Consider the following 19,886-nt stretch of genomic DNA (forward strand, 5'->3'; position numbering starts at 1 on the left):
GTATTGATGTAAGCTTAGTTCGATTTTACTATTCATCAAATAACAATGATATTTTACATGAAATAGCTCTTCTGCATCGGAATATAATTTTTCTAGATAAATCGTCACATCGCTTGTAAATCCCACCCTCCTCTCCAAAGAGAGGTATCGGGTGTGTTTCGCTGAATTGAGAGACAGAGGGAGAAAAAAGAGAGGGTCAACTATAGAGAGAAACAAATTCAATGACCTTAGATAGTTAAACAATTGCCTCGGCATCGATGTTTCCAAAATCTAAACCACAATGGCGGCCCCCATGGTTGAAGACGTGATACGGTGATGATCTGTGTTAGTGTGTAGGAAAAATAAAATTTGAGTAATGTTTGGGCATTGACGGAATCTGTGCATTAATATGAGCAATAGAAAGCGGACACCATTCACTCTGAAGTGTAAGGCTAAAGAAGCCCCAGCACTGAAGAAGTATCGAAGTGATGTGTTAAATTTCTCGAAAACTGTAGACGACTCAGATAAACACCGAGCGCTGTTCAAAAATGACAAGTCATTCTCCAGAAAACAAAAACGGAAGGAGGAAAGGAAACTGAAAAAGGCCCGAAAACATGCATTTAAGTGTGGAAGACCGGTAATTTGACAACAATTTTAACAGGTCCAGTCCAAAGACTATTTCTACCAATTAATAATAGCTACCTTTAACCTAGGTATTTAAACCTACTTAAAGTAGCTACTTCTACCTATTTTTACCTGTTTTTAAAATAATATGTCTTACGGCGTGACTGTGTTTGAGGGCGAAGCAAAAAATATTGGCATTAGTGTCTAGATCCATAACAAGACAAAAAATATCCCGAAATATTAGCACGTAACGTGTGAGGACAGAGCTCAATCAAAGTATTTTAACTTTAGACATTTTTGATCCGCCTATTCATTGAATGCGGGAAACGCTATGCAACTGATGTAAACAGTGCATTGTGACGTCATATTCAGCGTGGGTGTTTAGCAAATACACAAACATAGGAAACGTTGTACAATTCGCATTAATCAAGGAGTGATTAGGCCTACATATATGATTAAGAAAATAAGATTTACTGTAAACATGCTTTTATGGATTTTATGTAACATCTCAGAATAACGTGAACTTGGGTACACAAGATTTAAAATGGAGAAATACATATCCACGTGATAGTATTCGAATTGACACCATGGGGACCAAAATTTTCAAGTTTCATAGGTATGGTTTAATTTTTCATTAGTTTTTTATATTTTCCTTTTAAACATGTATATACGTGTTACCTATAGGGAGAGCTCCACTCTCACGGCCCTTTGGGCCGTGAGAGGGCTTTGCCCTCTCTAAATAAATAATAATTAAGGCGCATCTTTTAAACTAAAACAAGTCAGTCGTTTTCTGTATCATGTTGTGAATTCGGAGTGTAAATTTGAATACTTTACGAGGGTGGAGAATGTAGAGGAAATGCATGGAAAATCTCCCCAAAAACCTTTAATGTAAAAATGCATGAAAGTAAACTTTTAAATTAATACAGATTTATAAGACATTCTAGACTTCTTATCACGTAGCTTTGATCATAAGCTGCTAGAAAATGGAACTGAGGGTAGTTATTGATGTAAATTTGAAGGGTTAGAATGTAATCATTTTTTTGTTGAATATTTTTGTGGTATTCATCGTCAGTGTAAGTAAATCAAGAAATTTTGTACACACTATATTGCGCCGTTCCTGCTTTTGGCCACGAAATGCAAGTAAAGGAAAAAGTAGGTAAAAATTTTCAAATTTGCATCAATAACTGCACGCAGTTCCATTTTCTAGGAGCTTACTATAGGACCAAAGCTATGTCATAAAAAGTCTAAAATGTTTTACAAATCTGTATTAATTTTGAAGTTTACCTTCACATATATTTACATTAAAGGTTTTTGGGGCGATTTTTCATGCATTTCCTCTACATTCTCCACCCTCGTAAAGTATTCAAAGTTACACTCCGAATTTTGTCGTGCACATGCACAACATGATACATAAAACGATGGACCTGTTTAAAAGATGCACCTTAATTATTATTTATATATATTTTCAAAAATAGGTAGAAGTAGCCACTTTATGTAGGTTTAAATACCTAGGTAGCTATTAACAGCTACGTAAGTAGAAATAGTCTTTGGACTGGACCTGTACAATGCTACTGTAAAGGAAAATATATTCAGGTCACCCTGCAATGAATGGCACATGTCCATAAAATTTGGACATTGTGAAGCATATGATTGATCAACATTATTTTTTATGAGGGACTTTTGGAATGGTGTCAAAGAATACTTCTAACTGAGGCCAAAAAAGGTGTTTGTCTGTTACCCAACCTAATGGACTCGCAGATACTGACCTAGATTTTCTCTAACCAAATTTCTAGGAAAAAAATCCTTTCCAAATCAGAATTTGTTTTACTTTCGATTCAGGTTAACTTATGAATTAAACACCCCCCACCCCCACCCTCCAAAAGGAAGCTAGCCCAGTTACTGTGATTAACATGCAAAGAATTTAGTCCTCACAGTGAGAACTCGGCGATTTCATCATTTAGTAACTTGAGTACTTTTTAAAATATTTATGATCAAAGGCACGAAGCTGAACCTCCATTTTTAGGGTCATATCGGAAAGACTCATGATTCTCATTTATGAATGCTGAGTGTGTGATTTAATAACAATCAGTGTTTAGGTTTTCACCTTGACTTAGTCATGGCCTGAATGGGGCTCGAACGCACAACCACAGTACTCTTTGTTATTTAGTTCTTAATTTAGGTCCATTTCTTGAAGTTGCATATAAAATAATAATTTAAAAAAGAAACTACCTACCTACCTACCTGCCTTGATTTTTTTTAACCTGGATAAAAGGAAACAAACGATAGTCTAGATATTTTTTTTGTATAGCATCAATGCAGACTTCTTTTTTTTTTAAAAAGCTGACTTGCTGCACTAGCTATTGGTTTCAACAAAAGATAAGTGAGACTGGACTTTGAAATCCAAAAGATTGAAAGTCAAATCCATAAGATTTTTAATGCTAAGTGGGGCTTATATTTCTTAATTTGCTAATTTCCTTGGTGACAATGTTCACATGAAAACTCGTTTACTTAAGCCCTCTGAAAATTAGGGCTGAAACCATACGCCCCCTTCACGATATGATACAAATTGCAATACTTATGTCACGATTCAATACTTTCAATACAATACAATTTACAGAAGAAACCAATAATAACCCGGAAGAAAAATTTAATTACCAAGATTCACATTCATAATTTTAAAAGCAAAATGTTTCCAAACTGCCAAACAATAAGGTGCGTGTTGGATCTGTAGTTTAAACTGATAAAGTTCACTATTATTTTCGTAAAACTCAAGGCAAACAACAATCTGATGCTATTTTGTTCTTCATGCAGGTCATAATGACAAGTACAGGCCAAGCCTGATGTATTTTACTGAACCAGTTTGTAATAAACGTATCGAGGCAATGGATTAAACATTGAATCGAGAGCTTATATTGAACAGTATTGATATTTTGGCGTATCGTTTCAGCCCTACTGAAAAGCATCAAATATAATAGTTTGCTCCAACAACTTTGAGCATTCCTGAATTATTCATAATTACAGATAAAATGTTACACAATGACTATAGTATATATACACTATAATCACTGATTTCAATATCAAATGTACTGACAGGTGTAATATCCAGATACTTTTGAGTAATAACTTGTAGAGTTTTAAAATATACCGGTTTCCTCCCACATAAATGACTCCCTAGCGCAAACATCTGTGCATCAAAGAACCCCATTGGAAATAAGCTTTCGAGTTTTCATGGTTTATCCTTGGTATTTATGTAAATATGTTTGTATGTATGTATATACCGAATAAACATTTATTTATTTTTATTTATCACTGACCCTCATCTAAATATTGTGAGACTCAACTGTTGTTTACTCATTATGTTGACTGTATCAAGTTTAACAGTGTTTTATGGATGTCAATTTCTGTGGTTCAGCTCCCCTCCATGCAGACATGGACAAAATCGAAGCTAGACGATGTAAATTTTGACACTAAGAAAAAGTCATTAAAGAAACTTAAAGAAAAGAAGAAGAAACAGAGGGCAAAAATGAAAGCAAATAAAAAGGAAAGAGAAAAAGTGGTAAGCTTTAGAAAAATTCATAATCATCAAATGTGGTATAAAATTAATTCTGTGCTGTTAGAGATGACAGTTCAGTATATTGAATGGTTTTTGTACACTGCTCATCATCAGGCTACTAGGATGTGTTTAAAATATAATGAAGGGAATTGTAATAATCATGTTGATGAATTTACTTTTCAATTCCTCTTTATTTATTTTCATATCTGGTAAAAAATGAGATAATTTCTCTATAATTTTGGGCTTTAAAGTTAATAATGTAAAGTAGGTCTGAATTAAATATAATGTAGATTTTTTTAAATATAATGTAGATTTTGAAACCTTTCCATGGCTCGTTGTAGGAGGTGACTAGCAGAAAGCAGCTAATGCTTGAAGATAATATAAAGGAAGACAAGATGTTGAAACAGCTGGAGAAAAACCTTCGTCTCAACAAAAGGAAGAGCAAGAATCTCCCACAATCCTTTGTCAATGATGGACTGGACTGTATCCTACACTGCTGAGGGGCTATAATAATACTGTACAGCTGTATTTATTTTAGCATATTTGAAATTTAGCGACGAGCTGATGCACTATTTGATGTAATCATGATTTAGTGTTTCTTCTATGTATAATAACGGATGAAGTAATGGATGAATTTCTTATTTTAGTGGACCGCCTTGGTGGTCTAGAGGTTAGAGCGTTCGCTCCGCATTCGGAAGGCCAGGGTTCGAATCCAGGCTGCGACAGACCTAAGTCGTTAAAACAGATAGTGACAGTTCCATCATCAAGCATTTGACATCAGGTGTGAATGTCACAGGTCCTCGGAGATGACCTTAAAAACGGATGCCCCGTGTCACAGTAGGTGTGGCACGCTAAAGAACCCTCACTACTCAATGGCCATAAGCGCCGAGCATAGGCCTAAATTTGAAACCCTTCACTGGTCTTGCTGATGTCTCCATGAGTGAAAAATTCTCGAGAGAGACATGAAGCAAGATACAATCGATCAATCTTATTTTAGTGTAACTATCAATTGGCGCTCAACTCGCTTCACTGCTGAAGCCTCAAGATTTGAATCCCACTAAAATCAGTACACATACAATACCTTGGCATTCAGTTTTTATCCCCTTGCTACAAAATTAAGATATTAGATCAAAACTGTCCATATCAGTGTTAGAGATATTCATTATAGTGATTTATTTCAGGTGGAATAAAAAAAAAAAAGATTCGTTAATGATTTTAGATTTTTAGAATAAACAAAGTAATTTCTTTAAATTGAAAATTCTTCTAACAAATGTGGTTTTGTTTCTGTCTCCCTTTGTCATCAAGTAATACACCATTATCACCATTAACAACTACCAAAGTTTTGGATTAAAGTTAATCTAGTTTTTCTTAAAGTACAAAATACAACACATAGTGGATAGGATACACTTATATTGGGTTAACAGAGTATGATCTTTAATCCTTTGACTCTGATAAAAACAACATCTAGTTGATAAGATTATTGGGTATGACCTTTGACACTGATAACATGTAATAGATAAGATTATTGGTTGTAATAATGATAACATGTAATAGATAAGATTATTGGTTGTAATAATGATAACATGTAATAGATAAGATTATTGGTTGTAATAATGATAACATGTAATAGATAAGATTATTGGTTGTAATACTGATAACATGTAATAGATAAGATGTATTAGTTACAAGCTTTAACACTGACAATAGATAAGATTATTAGTTACAAACTTTAACACTGACAATAGATAAGATGTGTTAGTTACGAGCTTTAACACTGACAATAGATAAGATGTGTTAGTTACGAGCTTTAACACTGACAATAGATAAGATGTATTAGTTACAAGCTTTAACACTGACAATAGATAAGATCTATTAGTTACGAGCTTTAACACTGACAATAGATAAGATTATTAGTTACAAACTTTAACACTGACAATAGATAAGATGTGTTAGTTACGAGCTTTAACACTGACAATAGATAAGATGTGTTAGTTACGAGCTTTAACACTGACAATAGATAAGATGTGTTAGTTATGAGCTTTAACACTGACAATAGATAAGATGTGTTAGTTACGAGCTTTAACACTGACAATAGATAAGATTATTAGTTACGAGCTTTAACACTGACAATAGATAAGATGTGTTAGTTACAAGCTTTAACACTGACAATAGATAAGATTATTAGTTATGAGCTTTAACACTGACAATAGATAAGATGTATTAGTTACAAGCTTTAACACTGACAATAGATAAGATGTATTAGTTACGAGCTTTAACACTGACAATAGATAAGATGTATTAGTTACGAGCTTTAACACTGACAATAGATAAGATTATTAGTTACGAGCTTTAACACTGACAATAGATAAGATGTGTTAGTTACAAGCTTTAACACTGACAATAGATAAGATTATTAGTTATGAGCTTTAACACTGACAATAGATAAGATGTGTTAGTTACAAGCTTTAACACTGACAATAGATAAGATTATTAGTTACGAGCTTTAACACTGACAATAGATAAGATGTATTAGTTACGAGCTTTAACACTGACAATAGATAAGATGTATTAGTTACGAGCTTTAACACTGACAATAGATAAGATTATTAGTTACGAGCTTTAACACTGACAATAGATAAGATGTGTTAGTTACAAGCTTTAACACTGACAATAGATAAGATTATTAGTTATGAGCTTTAACACTGACAATAGATAAGATGTGTTAGTTACAAGCTTTAACACTGACAATAGATAAGATTATTAGTTACGAGCTTTAACACTGAAAAGATTTGTTGGATGCTCTGGACAACCCCCCCGATGAAGAGATGGAGGACATGGAGGATGATGCAGGGTTATCCAGTGATGAAGAGGAAATCGGGAAGAGAGGAAGTATGCAATGATTTAGTATGAGTGACAGACCACGCTTAGAGGTGGTAGTATTCACGATTCTTTCAAAATACAGTCAGACCTTGTTACCCTGAACTCGATGGGACTGGGAAAAAAACTTTGAGATATCTGAGAATTCGAGATATTGAGGGTAAAATACTTAAAGCATAGGTGGTTGGGACTTTCGAATCACTTCAACATATCCATGGTGTTCGAGATATCGGTGTTCCAGATAACGAAGTTAAACTGTATTGTCAAAGCCATGATTTGATATTACTTACACAATAAAATGCTTTCTTTGTTGTTGTTTTTTGCAATGATTGCTACCTTCATCACCCAATGAAAGAAGAAAGAAAGACATTTTATTGTTTATATTCATAGTTTTATGTATAATCTAAAAATGTAAACTAGAATTAAGATAAAAAATATCATATGGTTGACCCCTTTGTTATATTAAATGGAATAACCAATGCACCCTTTGACCATGATGACACTCCATATTTGGTAACGATTTTGCAGACAGGAGGTACTAGAAAACCGGATTGAACTAGTTTGCAACAAACGTGTATTTACTGCATGATGAAAGCAATGTCACTTTCAAAAGAAAGAAATATAAGAGGAAAGATTCAGTTCCCATGCAGTATGTTATATATGAAGTAATAATTTGTTTTAAAGTGTAAAAATGATTGTTTCATTCCTCAGATGAAGATTCAGAGGAGGAAATGGATGAAGATAATTCAGAAGAAGAAAATGATGATGAAGAGAATGATGAGAGTGTAAATGAGGAAGAAGATTTTTACTTTAGTGATGATGATGAAGAATCAGATAGCAGTGAACAGAATCAATTGGCTGGTGTAACATCAGAAAGATCCGGTAATGTTAAATCAATTCTGTCAAAATCTGATACAAAAGGACAAAAGAAACAGGTGACATTTGAAAAAGCGACAGAAAGAAATGTAAAGGATGAAAACAAACTAAAAAGGGAATCTGTGAAAATGAAGAAGGAATTAACTGTTGATGATGATGATGATAATGGCGATGATATTAGTGATGATGATGATAATGATGATAACAAGGAGTCTGATGAGAGTGTAGATGAGAAGGATCAGGACTCGGAACTGACGGAAGACATTTATGGCAGACTTCGAGACAAGGAAGGAAACGTTGTGAAGAGTTCACCGCAGACAGGGAAGTATGTTCCTCCAGGAAGGAAGCTTCAGACCAGTGATGGAAAGAGGAAATTCCAGTTAGAGAGATTACAGAAGCAGCTGAAGGGACTTGTCAATAGGTAAGACTTAAGGCTAGGTTAGCAGGTGTCAGTAGGTAAGACTTAAGGTTAGGTTAGCAGGTGTCAATATGTAAGATTAAAGGCTAGGTTAGCAGGTGTAAATAGGTAAGGCTTAAGGCTAGGTTAGCGGGTGTAAATAGGTAAGACTTAAGGCTAGGTTAGCAGGTGTCAATGTCAATAGGTAAGATTTAAGGCTAGGTTAGCAGGTGTCAATGTCGATAGGTAAGACTTAAGGCTAGGTTAGCAGGTGTCAATGTCAATAGGTAAGACTTAAGTTTAGGTTAGCGGGTGTCAATAGGTAAGATTTAAGGCTAGGTTAGCAGGTGTCAATGTTGATAGGTAAGACTTAAGGCTAGGTTAGCAGGTGTCAATGTCAATAGGTAAGACTTAAGGTTAGGTTAGCGGGTGTCAATAGGTAAGATTTAAGGCTGGGTTAGCAGGTGTCAATGTCAATAGGTAAGACTTAAGGTTAGGTTAGCGGGTGTCAATAGGTAAGACGTAAGGCTAGGTTAGCGGGTGTCAATGTCAATAGGTAAGACTTAAGGTTAGGTTAGCGGGTGTCAATAGGTAAGACGTAAGACTAGGTTAGCAGGTGTCAATGTCGATAGGTAAGATTTAAGGCTAGGTTAGCAGGTGGTGTCAATGTCAATAGGTAAGACTTAAGGTTAGGTTAGCGGGTGTCAATAGGTAAGACGTAAGGCTAGGTTAGCAGGTGTCAATGTCAATAGGTAAGACTTAAGGTTAGGTTAGCAGGTGTCAATGTCAATAGGTAAGACTTAAGGTTAGGTTAGCGGGTGTCAATAGGTAAGACTTAAGGCTAGGTTAGCAGGTGTCAATGTCAATAGGTAAGACTTAAGGTTAGGTTAGCAGGCCTAAATGTTCATTTCATATGTACGATAGGGATCTTCCTAAGATCTTCATTTTATCAGACTCCCTAATACCCCTCCTAGGTACAGTATTAGTAATGGAGAGAGGGGAACTCTTTCTGAAAGGAAAATCACGTGGTTTTAGCTGAGGTGCAGGAATATGAAGTATATTGATGAGGGTAGGGAAATGTTGCCGCCACTAGTGATTAAAGGAACAATATTAACCTAATCTAAAGGTCATGTTAAAGTAAGAATAATTAAAAATGCACTAGTGATTAAAGGAAGAACATTAACCTAATCTAAAGGTCATGTTAAAGTAAGAATAATTAAAAATAGTGTGCTGTACATTTAGTGATGAACTGACCAGTGTAAAAATTTGTGGGGCTTTAATAATTATCAATCTTATGTGCATTTATTTGCTATTTTGACCCCCCCCCCCCCCCCCCAAAAAAAAGAGAGAGAATGTAAATATATATTTATGTAGTTTAAAGAAAGCTATTTCAATAACAAAATGATGTTTAAACTGTGATATCGGATTCATTTTTACAGAGCAAGTGAAGCCAACATGTCCCAGATCTGCTCGCAGATCGAGGCTGTTTACCGTAGCAACAGTAGGGCAGAGGTCACCGAGATTCTGTCGGCCATTGTGATCGATGCTTGCGTTTCTGTCACCATGACACCAGAAAGACTTGCCATGGAAATGATGATGCTTATTACCATTCTCCATGGAAACATGGGGATGGAAGTTGGTAAGTAGATTTGTAATTAATGTCCGAGGTTCATCCTGTGGAGGGAATATCATGTGATGCTATTTTTGGGTGAAAATGTATCTGTTCATAACTGATTTATTCTCATTTAAGTTAGCCGAGAGTCAGGAAAGAGATTATGAATGCCTTATAATGATGTTTTTAAAACGCTCAACAAATGATTGACACCCACTCCTTTCCTCTTTTAATACATACAGAAACGTATTACTTCTAAAGTAAGAATGAGAAACTACTAATATTGTATTATGCACACAGCGGGGCATTACTACTAATATTGTATTATGTACATAGCGGGGCATTACTACTAATGTTGTATTATGCACATAGCGGGGCATTACTACTAATATTGTATTATACACATAGTGGGGCATTACTACTAATGTTGTATTATGCACATAGTGGGGCATTACTACTAATGTTGTATTATGCACACAGCGGGGCATTACTACTAATATTGTATTATGCACACAGCGGGGCATTACTACTAATGTTGTTTTATGCACACAGCGGGGCATTACTACTAATGTTGTATTATGCACATAGCGGGGCATTACTACTAATATTATATTATGCTCATAGTGGGGCATTACTACTAATATTGTATTATGCACAGAGCGGGGCATTACTACTAATATTGTATTATGCACATAGCGGGGCATTACTACTAATATTATATTATGCTCATAGTGGGGCATTACTACTAATATTATATTATGCTCATAGTGGGGCATTACTACTAATATTATATTATGCTCATAGAGGGGCATTACTACTAATATTGTATTATGCACACAGCGGGGCATTACTACTAATGTTGTTTTATGCACACAGCGGGGCATTGGTTTCTAATTGTGTTTGTAGGTGCCTTATTTCTTCAAACTGTGGCCCAGAAATATCAGTCAGTATGTAACCATGGAAACAGATTGGAGGACAAGTCCCTTGACAACACGGTGATGCTGTTTGCGTTTCTTTACACATTCAAGGTAAACAGGCAAGATGTACAGCCATTCAATGTATGATATTTTCTTGTTTTTGGCTTTTGTTGAAAAAGTTGGATGTAGTAAGATGGGTGAAGTTGTGGATGTACAGTGAAACTTGTAACAAAACTTAGGATTTCATAACAAAGGCACCTTTGTTTCCAAAATCAATTTATAACAAATCCCTTATATTTGAATATTGCAGATTGGTAGTAAATTTCTTTTTCTTTGAACTGGCAGGTTGTGGATAGTGTTCTGATTTTTGGAATAATGGAGGATTTAGTGAAGTCATTCCAAGAGAAAGATATTCAGATTCTTCTTCTGCTTCTAAAGAGTGAGTGGAATTTATAGTCAGAACTGAAGTTGTTATGTACATGTATTAGAAGACCAGACACTTAAGATTGATCTGGATAGTTTGAATTCAGTTTCCAGTAAAACACGGTTATAGCGAACCTCCAGGTCCAGCGAAAAACAGTTTGTTATGATGAAACTTCATTATACAGTAAAACACTGTTATTGCAAACCTCCAGGACCAGCGAAAAACTGTTTGTTATGATGAAACTTCATTATACATTAAAACAGTTATTGCACACCTCCACGACCAGTGAAAAACCATTCATTATAAGGGCTATTCCAGAAATAAATACATGGGGGGGGTCGGGAGGCACCTTTTGTATATACCAAGCACCCATAAAAAAAAAAAAAAAATTACCCCATGACCCATCAAATTGATAAACTCATTTTACAATGACCCATCTAATTAAAAAAAAAACTAACCAGACCCACCACAAAAATATTTTTAAAAATGAAAACGGTACAAATCTCGCGAGGTTTTCGGGACAAACATTCTAGTCAATGACGCGGTAATGCCTGTGCGACATTGTATCACAGTAGTTCTGAAGAAACGATGTCACATCAACAATCAAAGGCATCTATGGCGGGAATGTTGGAAAGATTGGGAGTCCAAACGATGCTATTATCATGAAATGGGTATGGATATGTTTTTCCACGAATCGTTCGTCTTCTAATGGAGCCCGCGCCCGGAGGCCTCTATATCACCATCACACTGACTGATAAATATAACGCATCGGTACCCTCGTATAAATCAACTAAGGTTTGCCTATTTTTATTAGAAAACGGAATACCTATTGGTTTCAAAATCGATGCACTGTAAACTGTAATAATCTACAGAACAGAGTTCGCCACCATCACGTCCAAAGGGACCCTACTAAACGCGCCTCTAATTTGAAGAGTGCCGTAATGGAAAGTTATGCGCTGCAAAGAGCGACAACTCGAATAGTTCTATGTTACTTCCGATTTCCGATTTCGAAAGCACGTTTTCAATTTTCCCTCCGACGTTTTGTAACCAACACGACAAGAGTGACAATAAAAATATTCTGAAAACTCAACACCCACGTGGCACAAAATAAAACAATAGAAACTACCCACTACCCATAATAAATATTTTTTTAACAGTCCAACCACGGACCAAATAAAATATGAAAAAATACGACCACCCACACAAAAAAATATCATTTGCCGCCCGACCCCCCCATTTGATCATTTCTGGAACAGCCCTAACCAAACTTCATTATATCCAATAAAATGTTAGTTATATCAACTTTCATAGGAAAATAATTATTACTTCACAATAATCATTGTAAGCATGTTCATTATAAGCATGTTTTACTATACTGTGACATTTCTGTTTTCTTTTCACTAGATGTTGGTTTCACTCTGAGAAAAGACAACCCAGGTGGTCTGAAGGATGTTATTTTGGAGATTCAGACAGCGGCGAAGTCTCTGGGTGGGGATCAGTCCTCTCATGTCAAATACATGCTGGAGATCATCATGGCAATTAAAAACAACAACATGAGGAAAATTCCTAACTATGATCCAGAGCACCTGGAGCATCTCAAGAAAGTGGCCAGAGGAATTTTGAGAGGTACTTTGAAATTGTTTAAATTGGCTCAATTTTCGTGGATTGTAAACATTTTACAGTTTTTATGGATTGTTGAGATTTTACAATTTTTGTAGATTGTGAGGACTTTACAGTTTTCGTGGATTGTTAAGATTTTACAATTTTTGTAGATTGTTGTGATTTTACAGTTTTTGTGGATTGTTGAGATGTTACAGTTTTTGTAGATTGTGAGGATTTTACAGTTTTTGTAGATTGTGAGGATTTTACAGTTTTGTGGATTGTTGAGATTTTACAATTTTTATGGATTGTTGAGATTTTACAATTTTTGTGGATTGTTGAGATTTTTAGCTCACCTGAGCTGAAGGCTCAAATGAGCTTTTCTGATCAAATGAATTTCTTAATTTAGTGATTAGCTTTGAATAGTTTTTTCTGAACCAAGCTGCTTGTATAATGATAGTTTTGCTCAAGCTTGTTTATTGCTTAGAACTGCTGCTCAGGTGAGCAATGTTGCCCATGGGCCTCTTGTTTGATTTTTGTGGATTTTTGAGTTTACAGTTTCGTTGGAATGTAATTCTGTGGATATGGTTTCTGTATGCTGAAACATTAAATAATTTTGTGGTTTGAAATTTGTGGGATAGGTATCCACGAAATCCACAAAAATTGAGCCCCCACAAAATCTGATGATTTCATGATAGAAACACTTCAGTGGACCGTATCGTTCTGCTTCATCAACTTTAATAACACTTAGAAAAGTCAGGTATTTCACGGGGTATTGAAGAAAAACTGTTTTAAAAATATTATATGAAAATATTTTCCGTTGACAGGGAGCACACTTGGTGAAGGTCAGCTACACGTCACTCTAAAGGACCTGATGAATGCTGAGGAGAAGGGGAGGTGGTGGCTGGTCGGCTCAGCCTGGGAGGGGCCCACACAGGACCCTAAACCTGCAGGTCTGTAATCTAACTCGGAGCATGTACATCAATACGGAAGGTGGGGGCATTTTTCTACTTTCAACAATTCAACATTAAAGTCATAAATACCATAATACAGGTATTTTCTGCGGATGGAAATTTTTACAATCCAATTCCTAAAAGGTATCAAAGTATATTATGCGTTTTCAATTTCTGTGGTTTTATTGTACCTCTCTTGCTTAACTTATATGTATCGATATATATTTTTTGCAATTGTAATTTTTGTGAATTTTTCACATTGCAAAAGTCCACAAAACATGGACAACCGCAGAAGATAGGCGTTAGGCCACTGATAAAATGTGTTGTGTTTCCGCTAACCCGACCGACCCTAAATTATAGCCCCGACCCTAGAATTTTTTTTCGATATTCAAAAAAAAAAATCGTCATTTTCCCGGAAAAAATATATTCCCGGTTCTTGGTTTTCGTTTTAGTTAGACATTGAGATGAAGTCATTCAAACGCTTTAATGATATACAAAATTGCATGGTATTGTGTCAAGCGTTTAAACAACATTGATAATGTTTCTAACTAACAGCATGGATGATGGTTGACCTAGTGGCTAGTACCTCCATGCGTGCTCACGCAACGGTGATTTAACAATTGAAGTTAACAGACGGTCGAGAGACTGCCAAGTGTCATGTTTTCATAGATGATTTTCTTTTGTTAAAATTGCCAACTCCTATGTTGTTTTTAGACGGTGGCTATTTATAGCCATGCACTGTCTTATGCTATCGTTTCATCGGGCATTACTGTGTATACACGGGGACCCTAGTTTTATATGGAGGTCATGATGCAGAGTGACATACATGAATGTCCAGTCTGTCAAATTTGTATGCACATCCTTGGTTTCTGCTGCAGTTCTAACTGAAAACACTATGAAAAAGGCCGCAAATAAAGCAGTGAGCGCATCCGAGTTGTTGATGGCTGGTGAGAGCCGAGAGGAAAATTTATGTCCGGTAAAAAGTTTTAGCTGGAAGAGAGTTGGATCCCATTAGGATAAGTGGGATCTGCCCAAACTGTCTTCCTACCCTTGTTCCATTTAGATTGTGAAAATACATTCAGAAATGTATTAATAAACTTAAAATATGTTAATGATGTTGATATTTTGGTGATGATTTAATGTATTTTTTCAAAACCATCACATTATTTTCCTGTCAAAAATATCCAATAGAAGTATTCCTATGACAACCAATCTAAATGTAGAAACAATATATCTGGTACTTGTAGAGCATAGAGGAGTTAACTTTTGTGTTTATGTTTCATTGAAAAATATAGTTTCTTATAAAACATCTGGAAATAATCCTCAGCCAATAACGGGTGAAATGTTATGATTGAAAGTTTACTTGCAATGCAATTTAAGCAAAATTTTATTTTGAAAGTATAAAATTAAATAGAACATTTAACTTGTGCAGTAATCAGGGCTATACGGACCGTGGATATCGGCCTGGATAGCTTGGTAGATAGAGCACCTGACTAGAAATGCAGGGGTCCAGCCAAAGATTTTCTCCTTCCCATACTACATTTGGTGCCGTTGACCACCCCAGATGGTGCAGGTTGGCCTGTCAGGGGCGAAAAGAACCTGGGTTGATATTGAAAGACAATTATAAAATTATAATTGATCTTAAGGAGGGAGGAATGTAGTAATTAGGGCTATACGGACTGGATATCGGCCTGAATAGCTCAGTGGTTAGAGCACTTACCTAGTAATGCAGGGGTCCCGGGTTTTATTCCTGGTCCAGCCAAAGATTTTCTCCTCCTTCCTATACTACACTTGTTAGAGTTTACAATGTTTTTGCATACTTTGAAAAAATAAAATTTTTAAAAAAAATAAAATTTATTTCCTACCTACCTACCCTATTTTTTTCTGGAACGTTAGCGGAAACTCAACAATTTTTATCATTGGCCTTATGCAGTATACACTGTACATGTGATGTATATAGTAAGATCCTCTTCAAAATTAAATCAATATATCAATTATTGACTGTAGTTGCGATGGAGTCGGTGGTGGGGGATGTCAGTTCCCAGCTGCTGGAGTTGGCACGGAAACAGAGAATGAACACCGACATCAGGAAGAACATCTTCTGTGTCATCATGTCCAGTCAGGTCAGTGGTCATTTTATCATGTCCAGTTAGGTCAGTGGTCATTTTATCTTTATGTTTAGTCAGGTCAGGGGTCATTTTATCATGTCCAGTCAGGTCAGTGGTCATTTTATCTTTATGTCTAGTCAGGTCAGTGGTCATTTTTTCATGTCTAGTCAGGTCAGTGGTCATTTGTCAGTGGTCATTTTTTCTTTATGTCTAGTCAGGTCAGGGGTCATTTTAGATATGTTTATAAGAGTCTTTGTCTCTGTATTGGTGATAAATTATCCTTGCTCTGCTGTCTGATTGATTGACTGTATACTGTTTAACGTCCCTCTCAATTTTTCATTTATATAAAGATGTCACTATTGCTGGTGAAGGGCTACAAAATTTAGGCCTATGCTTGGTGCTTATGGCTATTGAGCATGGAGAGATCTTTATCGTGCCACACCTGCTGTGATACGGGGCCTCGGTTTTTGCAGTCTCATCTGAAGAACCACCCCATTTAGTTGCCTCTTGCGACAAGCAAGGGGTGCGGAGGACCTATTCTAACCCGGATCCCGGGGTGCGGGGGGTGCGGAGGACCTAGTCTAACCCGGATCCAGGGGGAGGAGATTGCTGAGGACCTATTCTAACCTGGATCCCGGGGGAGGGGGGTGCTGAGGACCTATTCTAACCCGGATCCCGGGGGAGGGGGTACTGAGGACCTATTCTAACCCGGATCCCGGGAGGAGGGGGTACTGAGGACCAATTCGAATCCGGATCCTGGGAGGAGGGGGTACTGAGGACCTATTCTAAGTCAGATCCCGGGGGAGGGGGTACTGAGGACCTATTCTAAGCCGGATCCCGGGAGGAGGGGGGTGCTGAGGACCTATTCTAACCCGGATCCCCACAGGAACCTTACTCTACTGATAGAATGTAGCTTGATATAACATGTTTTAACAAACAGTACATGAACTGCATTATTAATTCATCACATTCTGTTAGTGTTGCCAATTATCTAGACTTTATTTTGTAGGATTACATTGATGCCTTTGATAAGTTGCTTCGCCTGGGATTGAAGAACCAACAGGAAAGGGAGATAATTCATATCATTGTAGACCTGTGTCTACAAGAGAAGAACTATAACCCCTTCTACACTTTACTGTTACAGAAGTTTTGTCTGTATCACAGAAGATTTCAGGTAATTAATTCAGGTAATTAGTTCACATGAGAAGAGAAATTCCTTATATAAGGATCAACACACTTCAAAGAAAATGTGTCACTCGGGGCTTTAAGAATTTATGACATATTCTGCTTAACGAGAATAAACTTCACGACTGTACACACATGTAGGTAAATAATTTATAATGGCTAATATGCAAAATTCTTTAGAAGATCTGTATTGCCCCAGACACAGTCTGGTTGTCTGAATGTTTGATATGCACCGTATATTTAACAAAATTGTAATATTACCGGGTACATATGTTGATTTATATTGTTGCACCAGTGTATTTAACAAAATTGTAATATTTAATTACATATTTGTTGATTTTTGTTGTTGCAGATGTCCACCCAGTTTCTGATGTGGGACAGATTTAAAGATATGAAGAAAGTTTCTCAGATACAGAGAGATCACCTCAGCCAGCTTTTGTCTCAGTTACTGTCCTCCAAAGCCATGTCACTGTCCGTTCTAAAGGTAAAAATACACACCAGCCATGTCACTGTCCGTTCTAAAGGTAAAAATACACACCAGCAATCCCACTGTCTGTTTTAAAGGTAAAAATACACACAAGCAATCCCACTGTCCGTTCTAAAGGTAAAAATACACACCAGCAATCCCACTGTCTGTTCTAAAGGTAAAAATACACACAAGCAATGTCACTGTCTGTTCTAAAGGTAAAAATACACACCAGCAATTCCACTGTCCGTTCTAAAGGTAGAAATACACACAAGCAATGCCACTGTCTGTTCTAAAGGTAAAAATACACACAAGCAATCCCACTGTCCGTTCTAAAGGTAAAAATACACACCAGCCATGTCACTGTCCGTTCTAAAGGTAAAAATACACACCAACAATGCCACTGTCTGTTCTAAAAGTAGGTAAACATACAGACCGAATTCTTAATGTGTGTATCCTTTTTCTCTTGTCAGAGGCTTCGAAGCAAATGTCAGTGTTTCTTAGTGCAAGACAAAATGGAAATAGAATCATTAGTTCTCCGGGACTCACTCACTCGCAGAATCTTGGATCAAAATTTTTCCATATAGTCTGTCCGTTGTCTGTTAATATTTCACGCTTTCAACTTTTATAAAAGTAGTGGACCAGTTGTTAGGAGAGGCTCCTTTGGGTAATCAACTTGTTCAAACAAACACCTTCAAAGGGGAGATAATTATTAAATCAAGTTGTTCAAACAAACACCTTCAAAGGGGAGATAATTATTAAATCAAGTTGTTCAAACAAACACCTTCAAAGGGGAGATAATTATTAAATCAAGTTGTTCAAAAAACACCTTCAAAGGGGAGATAATTATTAAATCAAGTTGTTCAAACAAACACCTTCAAAGGGGAGATAATTATTAAATCAAGTTGTTCAAACAAACACCTTCAAAGGGGAAATAAGTATTAAATCAAGTTCAAACAAACGTTCCCTAAGGGAAGATAATTATTAAATCAAGTTGTTCAAACAAACACCTTCAAAGGGGAGATAATTATTAAATCAAGTTGTTCAAACAAACACCTTCAAAGGGGAGATAATTATTAAATCAAGTTGTTCAAACAAACACCTTCAAAGAGGAAATAAGTATTAAATCAAGTTCAAACAAACGCCCCCTAAGGGAAGATAATTATTAAATCAAGTTGTTCAAACAAACACCTTCAAAAGGGAGATAATTATTAAAGAAAATGGATTGAGTTTTTTGTTAACTTCCTTCTTGTTAACCATAAACTAGTGATAGGAAAAGTCTCTGTATAGTTGAGACTAAATTTTCCGTAAACCATAAAACCTTGATGAGACCATGTGGACAGTTTAGAATTTTACATAGGAATACATTTGTATAGGAAAGATTTTTATTTAAATCTCCTAAAGGAAACAAGAGAGCATGATTAACCATATACATATGCAAACGTTATCATACTGTTGTACAGATTAATGTTTGTCCATATCAGGGCCCCTTTAGACCGAAATGAGGGAAAGATAGGAAATTTCCTTTATGAAATCTTCCTCGTAATAATGAGGATAAAATCCAATTTTATGTCAAATCCATCAAATTTTTACATTCAAGTTTGTTGAAATCATGATTCCCATGAAAAGGCCATTCTGGGGATTTAGACATCAGGTAGGCATAGTTGTCCTTGGGCCTCTCATATTTCGTTCCGGATTGAAGTACATGTATGTTCTGAAATTTTACAGGTGGTAGAGTTTGGTACCCTGGATGTGTACATGCTGAGATTCCTAAAACATCTCATTCAGAGTGTTCTCTTGGATTATCCGGAAGACGTTACCAGGGCGATGTTCCATCGGATCGCCCCACTGTCCAAACTTCAGCACTTACACGAAGGACTGAAGCTGTTCATGCAGCATTTCTTATTGAGGAAGAAATCTAAGGATGTGGTAGACACTCCCTTATTAAAAGAACGTATTGACATGGTTGATAAAATTTTATCTGCTAGTTCATCTCATTCACATTCAGAATTCGATGACTGATTATATAGGAATTGTGTTCTATGGTAATAAATTTATATCATCTATTCTTGTAAGAAGTTTCACTCCTCTAGTTCCAGTTCATAGGAAGGAAAGCAGGTTACTGCCATATAGTGGAATATCGGAGATTTTTAGGAAACTGTATTTGTACAACTGAATCTTTATGGCATCAACTAAATTTTTAAAAACAAGTGGAGTTTTTCTCTTTTTTTTTTGCCATACTGACACGATTTTAATTTTTGCCAGTTTGATGAAGTTGAAAGATCTCGATTTCTAACTACGGGCCGACCAGTGTTA

General features: G+C 36.1%; 1 protein-coding gene across 2 annotated transcripts; it reads left to right on the plus strand.

Annotated features, from left to right (window-relative positions):
* The first annotated feature begins 250 nt into the window (after positions 1-250).
* Positions 251-19,636, plus strand: LOC125675729 (nucleolar MIF4G domain-containing protein 1-like). 2 transcript variants are annotated; one of them, XR_008801589.1, is made up of 14 exons: positions 251-616; positions 4,016-4,159; positions 4,498-4,639; positions 6,944-7,045; positions 7,745-8,330; positions 9,746-9,945; positions 10,825-10,946; positions 11,181-11,274; positions 12,664-12,885; positions 13,686-13,811; positions 15,819-15,934; positions 16,929-17,106; positions 17,457-17,588; positions 19,299-19,433. XR_008801589.1 is itself a non-coding variant. In XM_056159710.1 (14 exons), the coding sequence occupies exons 1-14, from the start codon at positions 389-391 to the stop codon at positions 19,590-19,592; spliced, it is 2,673 nt and encodes an 890-aa protein (XP_056015685.1). In that variant the 5' UTR covers positions 251-388; the 3' UTR covers positions 19,593-19,636. The 2 variants fall into 2 exon arrangements, 1 of the variants encoding a protein (XP_056015685.1); XM_056159710.1 differs by having other exon boundaries at positions 16,929-17,093; positions 19,299-19,636.
* Positions 19,637-19,886: the final 250 nt, after the last annotated feature.

This window comes from Ostrea edulis, chromosome 3 (assembly GCF_947568905.1).
Source record: "Ostrea edulis chromosome 3, xbOstEdul1.1, whole genome shotgun sequence".
In the NCBI taxonomy this organism is placed as follows: domain Eukaryota; kingdom Metazoa; phylum Mollusca; class Bivalvia; order Ostreida; family Ostreidae; genus Ostrea; species Ostrea edulis.